Source organism: Psammomys obesus, unplaced genomic scaffold (assembly GCF_907164565.1).
Source record: "Psammomys obesus unplaced genomic scaffold, mPsaObe1.curated_primary_1811, whole genome shotgun sequence".
Taxonomy (NCBI): Eukaryota; Metazoa; Chordata; class Mammalia; order Rodentia; family Muridae; genus Psammomys; species Psammomys obesus.
The window spans coordinates 15877047-15886618 of NW_026585742.1; the positions used below are offsets into that span (position 1 = coordinate 15877047).

The 9572-nt window shown below is 40.1% G+C and overlaps 1 protein-coding gene across 1 annotated transcript in view; it reads left to right on the top strand.

Annotated features, from left to right (window-relative positions):
- The window catches only part of LOC129670528 (DNA repair-scaffolding protein-like), a gene marked incomplete at its 3' end in the record, with an annotated part of 244997 nt that extends 236175 nt beyond the window's left edge, over positions 1-8822 (top strand). Inside the window, exons 12-14 of the mRNA XM_055599034.1 lie at positions 7104-7191; positions 8509-8652; positions 8744-8822. Of these exons, the coding sequence (XP_055455009.1) occupies positions 7104-7191; positions 8509-8652; positions 8744-8822 (311 nt within the window). The remainder of the gene's footprint in view (positions 1-7103; positions 7192-8508; positions 8653-8743) is intronic.
- Positions 8823-9572: the final 750 nt, after the last annotated feature.

Consider the following 9572-nt stretch of genomic DNA (forward strand, 5'->3'; position numbering starts at 1 on the left):
CAACACTTAATGTGGAGGCAACAGAACTAGTGAGTTCAAAGCCAACCTTAGCTACAAAAGACCCTGTCTCAAAAACAAAACTTATATAAAAAAAAAAAAAAAAAGAATACAGGTTTGGTTGTTTTTTTTGTTTTGTTTTGTTTTTTGTTTTTTTGTTTTTAACTATATTATACATCTAGAAAGTGGAAAAGCTGAAGTTAAAGCTGCTTTCAAATCACTGAAAGAAAATTTTGCTTCTATTTTTTTAGCTGTGATTTTTTTTTTGGGAATTTCATATATACATTAAGAAATATGATTGCTCATAACCAAACCTTGGGCAGAGTGCAGGGAATCATATGAAAGAAGGGGGAGTTAGTAAGACCTGGAGAGTACTGGAGTGCCACAAGGACCAACTATAACTGGGCACAGGGGTCTTTTCTGAGACTGTTTTTCCAACCAAGGACCATGCATGGATATAATTTAGAACCCTTGCTCAGACATAGCCCATGGCAACTCAGCATCCAAGTGGGTTTCCCTAGTAAGGGGAACAGGGACTGTCTCTGACATGAACTTAGTGGCTGTCTCTTTGACCTTCCCACCCCCAAGGGAGGAGCAGCCTTGCTAGGCCACAGAGGAAGACATTACAGCCAGTCCTTATGAGACCTGATAAACTAGGGTCAGATGGAAGGGGAGGAGGACCTCCCCTATCAGTGGACTTAGAGAGGGGCAGGGAGGAGATGAGGGAGGGTGGGGTTGGGAGGGAATGAGGGACAGGGCTACAGTTGGAATACAAAGTAAATAACCTGTAATGAATATAAAAAAAATAAAATTAAAAAAAAGAAATATGATTGTATACACTCCCAACTCTCCTCCAATATGTCTCCCCTTTTAACTCAATGTTCTTTTATTTCCTGATCACCCATAATATCTAGTTAATGCTGCCAGGATGTGCTTCAGTTTAGATAGAACTATCTACTGGAGCCTGGGAAAACCATCTAATAGAAACACCCTCAAAAAGAATGATCTCCCTCATCCAGAAGGTCCTCAGTAAGGGTGGGGTCTAGAGAGCACCTCCCACATCTGTGCCAAAATTTTGACTGGCTTGATGTTCTGCAAGTCTTGTGCAGGTAGCTGTAGCTGCACCAGTAACATGCCATGTTATATTCAGAAGAGAGCATTTCACAGTTCTCCTCATCCTCCAACTCTTCTTACATTCTTTCTACCTCTTTGAAGATGTTTTCTGGACCTTGTTATTGCAGCCTGAAGCACAGCTTCATTGCAGAGCTTGAGGCAGTGGGGAAGTCTAGACCACATTCTTGACCCTAAGTAAGCTATCACTCTTTTCCTCTATCTGATGGGAGAAGGTAATCTTTAAGAGCCTTTGTCAGAAATCTCAACTTTAGACTGTGTACCAGAAGCAGGTAGAGCAGAGGATAAGTACTGGTTTATGTAGGTCTAGACATGTAGCTCAGTGGTAGAGCATTTACACAAAAAATATCTCGTTCCGTCTCTAGCCAAAAAGGAAAAAGAATTATGTTTGAGCAGTTGAGTCAGTTGGTAAAGGTGCATTATTATTTTTCTCTTCATTATTTAGTACATCAAACAAAATTCTGAGTCAAGCATGGTAGCATATATCTGTAATTCTCAGTATTCAGGAGGCTAAGTAATTTTAAAAGATACTTTTAATAGAATACTAAGTACCACTTGAAACATGAGAAGTGAACAAGAACTGTGTGCAGTTTCAGAAAGCAACACACACAGAAGGGAAATGAGGAGAGCCTGATTAAATAAAACAGAAATACACACAAAAAATTGCTTTTTACAAAGTTATATAGCTTGTTAATTTTATATCTCAACTCCTTTTTATTTACTTTGTTTGATCTTTCCTGGTACTTTACTGTTTTGTTTTGTTTTGTTTTGTTTTGTTTTGTTTTGTTTTGTTTTTTCCAACAGTGTCACTGAGTAGCCAAGTTTATGATCCTCTGACCTCAGCCTCCCTGATAATGAGCATCACAGCTGGTCTCAGATGTGTGCTTTGCTTTCCTCCCTGCTCCCCTTCATCTCCCTTCACTTCAGTTAATTTTAGCTTGCAAAGTATCTTTCTGAAATTCAGTGAGTGACTTTGGGAAACACTTTGTAATTCTGCTCATCTATAAGATATTCCTGGGACATTCTAGAATCAGCCTGGCCTGGTACCCTCAGGAAGGCACTGCCTTGGTAGTTAGAGAGCTGACTGCTCTTACACAAATGTTGAGCTCAAAGCTGAACAGGTAGTCCATTCTCATTAAGGGTCCACATTAGTTGTTCTTGCTGTTACTGAAATACTACTCATGTTGTTACTGACATACTTCTTTATGGTGTATATTCCATACTTTTGCTTTACAGTAGGTCATTATAGTAAAGGCTATAAACATGACATTCCTTATCTATGATGGCAGCTTGCTCATAAAACTGGAAACCAAAGTAAAATATACTCTATTGTTCTCAGAGAGAGAGAAAGAGAGAGCAGAGCACAGCACTAAAGAGTACTTTCTGCTCTTGCAGAGGACCCAGGTTCCATTCCCAGCACCCAGCCTTCTGTAACTCCAGTTCTAGGGGACCCAGTGTCCACCTCTGACTTCTTCAGGTACCACGCATACACATGTCACATACATGCAAGTAAGACATTCATATACCTAAAATCAGAATTCTATTTAAAGAGAGAATGTTTGTACCAAAATCATCTAAGCAGAGCTGAAGAAGACTGATTGATTGATGGAAGTGTTTCAATTTCAGGCTCAAGGTATCTGTTCTAGAAAACCCTGTCTTAAGTTAATGATCTTTTGTTTTACTTTGTCAGAACACAGGGCCTTTACCTGCAAGGTAAGGGCTCTCCTACTTATATACTCTATCCACTAACACTGTTTAAAATAACAGCTTGATCTAGATATACTTTACCATAAAATTTACCATTTTAAAGTGAACAACCTTGTTTTTATCTTTTTCACCAAGATGGGCAACCATCACCATGGCCTTAATTCCAGAACATGTTTTAACCCTCTACACACACAGACATACAAACACACACACACACACACACACACACACACACACACACAGGCACTTGTGCGCACATGCATGGGCACACATGCACACACTCACATAGTTTATAAATATAAAAATACAACTTGCTCATGTGCTTACTATTACTTTTGTATGTTAGGGATGACCATTGGCATTATCTCTGACCATTGGGACTCATCTTTGGGAAAGACTATTTTTTCCCCTCAGCATTCCTTAGTTGTCTGTGGTTGTTTGTTTAGAGGTGGGGCTCCACGAAATTTCCTTTTTTGTGTGTTAATATGTGTGTTTCTTTTGTATTTGTTCAGGAATGGCTGGCTTAACAGAATTTTGCAAGTACCTTTTCTTCATCTTCTCACAACCTTTGTTATTCTACGGTCTCCCTACAGCCTGTAGCTAAGAGCTCTTGTAAACAAACCACAGAGATGCCATATACAACCCTAACTGACCACAGAAGCCTGTTTTCATGGATTGAGCTTGTTGGGAAACTCAAGCACTTTTCTATTTACTCTGTAGGAAGGGCTATTTCCATCTTAGTGGTGCTTTGGGCAAGTGCTGTGGCACTGAGCTGACACCGTCCCTTTAGTGTCATATCAAAAGAGCATCTTTTGCACTGGTCTCTTGCACTACTTCTATTCAGTTTCTTCATGAAGAACTCTGGGATTAAAATGCTGCATTGAGTGGACTGTGATCATAATCCTGTGATGTTCTGTAATCTCAGCTATGCAGAAGAATGAAGCAGGTTGGCAAAGCTTCAAGGCCTGCCTAGGGGGGAAGAATGGTGAGTTTACAGCTAGCAAAGACCATTGTATATAGTGTTCCAAGTCTGCCTTGGGGTGTAATGAGAGACTGTTGTTTTACTTAAAGTATAAACACTTTTAAGAAAAAATAGCACCAAAAAAATGTCTCTAACTATAACAGTTTTAAGTACAGCAACATAAGATGGCTAACATGGTAGGTCCTGCTCTAGACCTAGAAATTCTCGTAGGGGCTTTTTTTTTTTTTTTTTTAATAAAGTAATGTAGCCCAAGCTAGTGTCAAACTCATTTGAACATCTGACCATTTAGCTTCTACTCCCTGAGTGCTAGAATTACAGGTCTGTGTTGCTGTGCCCTATTTAGTGCTGGGGATGGAACATAGGGTTTTGTGCATGTTAGGCATACATTCCACCACCTGAGTGATGTCCCCAGCCCTCTTGCTCATTTCTTTTGTTTCTTGCAATAACTCTATCAGACATCACCATTTACAGAAGGGAAAACACAAAGTCCAAGAGTAATGTTTCACATGTTTGTAAAAGTGGAAGTAAAACAGAACCCATATGACTTCTTTCTCTGTTAATGAGGGGCTAGATCAGAGGTCCAGGGTTTTGTCTTAGAAACACAAATCTTAGACCAGAATATATAAGTGGACTCATAGATTTTTTTAAGACTATTTGACTATATTTTATGCTAGATAACTTTTGTTAACCTACAAGTCACACACAGACAGTCCCTTATTTACAGTGGTTCAATTTAATAATTTCTTTATATTATGGTGGTACAAAAGTGATGTGCACTCAACAAATACTTTGGGGGAGAGAGGGCTCTGAGACAGGGTCTCATTATATAGTTGAGGTTGACCTGAAATTAGTAGACATCCTGTAGCTTCAGCCTCCCAGTGCTTAGAATTTCATCTAAGTTGCACACCTGGCTTATACTTTAAATTTTTGTCTTTCCAAAAACTGCAGCTCCCACTCAACTCTGCAATCACAGGGGAAGCGGTTCACTCTGCTGTTGAGCACTGCTGCCAAGCTTGGGAAGTTAGGCAAATTAATTTTTTAAATTTCTTTTTTATGTATATGTGTGCATGCCTGCATATGTTTGTACACACTATGTATATAGTATGTTCTGTTGCTATAAAGAGACACCAAGACCATGATGATTTAAAAGAAAGCATTTAATTGGAGCTTGCTGACAGTTTCAAAGTTGAGTCCATTTTCATCATATTGGGGAACACGGCAGCACACAGGCTTACATGGTGCTGGAGAAGGAAGGAGCTAAGAGAGAGGTCTACATCCAGATCCACAGGCATCAGAAAAAGAGAATCACTGGGACTGAGGTTTTGAAACCTGAACTCCCTCCCCCAGTGACACACTTCCTCCAACAAGGCCACACTACTCCAATGAGGCTACTCACCCTCATTCTTCCTAAGTAATACTACTCCTTCATTATTAAGCATTCAGACATATGAGCATATGGGCACGATTCTTTTCAAAATACCACAAAACCCCATGGAGCTGGAGTTACAGATAGCTGTGAACCTCCCAGCATTGGTACTAGGAACCTACCTTCTGAGCCAGCCTCTGGATGTGTTTTTGACACATGGTATTTTCAAATTACAATGAGTTTAGCAGAATATAACCCCAATGTACCTAAGTTGAAAAGCATCTGTATGTTTGTTTTTGAAATAGGGGTAGGCTTTTAGTTTATAGAATGTTTGTCCAGCATGCACAGAGCCTTTGGTTCCATCCCCAGCACTGCCTAAATGGAATACAGTGGTATATGCTTGTTACAGAGCATTTGGGAACTGGCAGTAGGAGGATAAGAAATTGAAGGTCTTTCAGAGGACATCTATGGTAGGCTCCCATCCTTTTCCCTCTCTTCAAGTGCTTCCAGTGTCTATTCTATTTGCCCTTCTGAATGAGAATTAAGCATCCTCCTTAGGGTGCTTCTTGTTATTTTGCTTCTTTAGGTCTGTGGATTGTAGTATGGTTATCCGGAATTATATGGCTAATATCTGCTTAAATGTATGTATTTCTGGTTCTGGGTTGCCTCACTCAGTAAGATCTCTTCTAGTTCCATTCCTTTCCCTGCAAATTTCATGATTTCCTTGTTTTTAGTAGCTGAAAAAGACTTCACCTAGCAGGGGATCGAAGCATATGCTAAGAATCACGGCCAAACTTTGGGCAGAGCGCAGGGAGTTGTAGGAAAGACTGGGGGAATAGAAGGACCCGGAGGAGACAGGAGCTCCATAAGAAGACCAGCAGAGCCAACAAAGCTGGGCCCAGGGAACCTGCAGAGACTGATGCACCTAACAAGGACCATGTATGGAGAGGACCTAGACCCCTTGCTCAGATGTAGCTGATAGGCAGCTCCGTCTCCCTGGGGTTCCCTAATAAGGGGTACAGGGGCTGTCTCTGACATGGACTCCCTCCCTCTCTCTCTCTCCAGTGCTAGGATTAAAAGTATGTGCCATCAGCCTAAAACTTTTGTCAAAATTCAAAAAGTAAGGGCCAGCAAAATGACTCAGTGGATAAAAGTGTTTCCCACTGTGGCACATGTACCCACATAGACATCATGTATATTCACAGTAGTAGTGATAATTATATATAAGGCATACATGTTTATACATTTTAACTGTGCATGTTTTATAGATTTATATATACATATCCGCTTATATAAAACAATCATATATGCATATACACACATAGATACATACATACATACAAAACAATCCTAAGGGGAAATATAAATGTTGCCTCTAAACCATTTTCAGATAACCATTCAAAATAGCTTATATCTTTTAGTCACTGCTATGTACATAAGGACATTTGAATTTGTTTCTTACTTTTTATATTTATTTTTATTTTATGTGCATTGGTGTATTCTCTGAATATATGTCTGTGAGAACGTCGGATCCTCTGCAACCGTAGTCACATCAGTTGTGAGCTGCCATGTGGGTACTGGAAATTGAACCCAGGTCCTCTGGAAGAACAGCTTCTTCTTAACCACTAAGCCATCTCTCTAGCCCTGATTTTACTGTTGTTATTATTTTGAGGGTTTTTTGTTGTTGTTGTTGTTATTCTTACTATTGGTAGGTAGTGAGAATATCTCTTGATCTTCCTACTCAGGCTCCTTGTGCTGGAGTTGAGGAGGTGCCTGTTCTTCAGGTGTTTTCTGCATATTTGTTTTCATGTGCAGGTTCATCACGGTGTAAAGAACTGTCTTCTTTAAGTACACTGTCTGGTACTTTATTGGCAAATGTTTGTTGATTAATGCTTCCAACAGTGTCTTTTCTTGTTCCAGAACACCAGGGCTTTTCAGTTTAATTGACACTATGTGGCCCCCAGTGATACCTCTGATCGAGCCTTCCTGTACCCATCCCAGTGAAGAGGTAAGCCCAACCTTGAAAAACTGCTGAGAGTACAGACAACTGCCCTTCTCAGGATACGAGTTAGGCACTCCTACTGCACTCATATGGTATATGTCATTCCTTGGGCAATAAGAACTGTACAACTAGTTCCTTTGTCTGGAGTGATGTAGGAATGTCATCTAGGACTGTGACTGCAGCTCCTCTCCAGTGCCAGCGTTCTGATGGTTCTTTTCCCTGCTGCTCTGGTAAATTCTTGATGAATTTTTGTTTGTATTTCGGTTTTTGTTAGAAATACAAAATAGGCCTTACTCTGGAGCCTATACTGACCTTAAACAGTCCTTCTGCTTCAGCTTTCCATGTGTATAGCACGTTGCATGTTGCAAGTCAAAGTCTCAGCCTTATCCTGGAAGCACACGCCATGTCTTTCCCATCCCTTGGCACTTGACTAGCAATTAAAACATACACTAGGTAAAATCCATAGATGGTCAACACAAATTTCTCTTTTTCTCACCACATCGTTCATTGTAGTGACTCAGAAGCTGCAAAACAAATAATGAAGTTTCTTCTACTGGCTTGTTCATCAGGGTGGCTGCTTTGGGCTACAACTTTCCTGTTTCTGTCTTTGTCTCTGTCTCTATCTCTCTCGCTCATACGCAAGCGCACACACACACACACCTCTCTTTCCCTTTCCCTCTCCCTCCCTCAACTACCCTCCTCTCTTGTCTATGTGGTGTGTATGTGCATGCTCTAGTGCACTAATTCATCCTTCTAACAGGCATGTGTGGATGCCAAAGCTTGATGTCAGAATATCTTTCTTTAATTATTTCTCCATCTCAAGTGTTTGACAGAGGATCTCTCTTGAGCCTGGAGCTCACCATTTTGGTTAGATTGCCTGGCCAGTGAGCCTTTGGGGTCCTTCTGTCCTCACACAAACTTGTTTGTGGGTTCTGGGGAACTTAACTTTGTGACAAGTACTTGACTTACTGAACCATTTCCCCAGCTTCTTAGCTGGTTTCTTAGGGAGCGTGTGTGCATGCATGCATGTGTGTATGTGTATGTGCGTGCATTTGTGTTCATTCCAGTCTCATGAATGGAAGCTAAGGCCTCCTTCATGCTTTACACTAAGTTATGTAGGTCTCACTTAAGTGATGAAGGCTGCATATACAGTCCTCCTATAGCCCAAGCGGGCCTTGAACTTGTGTTTCTGCCTCCCAGGCTGAGATTACAGGCCTACATCACCAAGCCAAGCACGTGTATACTACAGAACTTATGTTAATAGCATTTTTTGAATGTTTTAACAGGACATTCTTACTCTGCATATTCCTTTATGCCAAACAGATAAAGACTCATCTGCCTCCTCCTTTCTTCTGTTATATCTTCTCTGCACATCCGAGTCTGGGACAAATTGATGCAATTGAAGGAGACCCCATTTCTAAGCTTTACCAGCCTCCAGTTGTCCACTGCTTAAGAGAAATCCTCCAGGTAATGACTGTGTTTTTAACAGGTTCTTCAAATAATTTTATTGCTTTCATGTGCTTTGTGTAATATTTTTAGTCTTTGTATGCCTTTCCAGACTGATGAGCATGGTACCTGTTGCAGTTTCTATGCCAGAGTGATTTATCAAAGACCACAGGTAATATCTCTATCTCCTTGTTCGTCTGTCTGTGTGTCTTCCCTCCCACTCTCTTTCTCTATCCTATGGGAAATCTCTTAGAAATTAGCAGTTCACCATAACAAAAAAGTGTCTGTAAAATCTAGATAAGCCCATAATTTATCCTCCTAGTTTAGAGTCATCCTTCTCTGTATAAACTATGTGGAGCTCTTTTTATATTTTGTTGTTGCTGTTGTTTTTAATTTTAGTTTCTTTTGTAGTTATTTCCATTGGGGACCTATTGAAGACATTTGTTTGTTTGTTTGTTTTGCATTTCTCTAATCCATAGTCAGTAGTACTAAATGAATGAATATGTTCCTTAACTTATAATTATGAGTTACTGGTGGATTGCATGTATATAAATAAAATTCAAATTGTATCATCATAAATATGATATACTAGCTTCTTCCTCAACCATAATAGAGGGTAGTCTGATTTGTTTTTGTTGTTGTTTGGGTTGGCTCTTTTTTTTTAGGGGGAGTGTTCTTTGTAGCCTTGGCTGTCCTGGAACTTGTTCTATACCATGCTGGCCTCAAACTCAAAGAGATCCACCTGCCTCTGCCTCCCAAGTGTTAGGATTAAAGGCGTGCACCACCACCCAGTGACTGTTTTAATAAAATGCCAAATATGTATTTTATGATTTTTGAATCATGGAGTTTCATTAGCAATTAGTTGGTTTTAGTGTGTAATGTGAAAGTCATTTTGACATTCATAAATGAGTGAACAGGATTTGTTTTTAATGGGTGGGGGG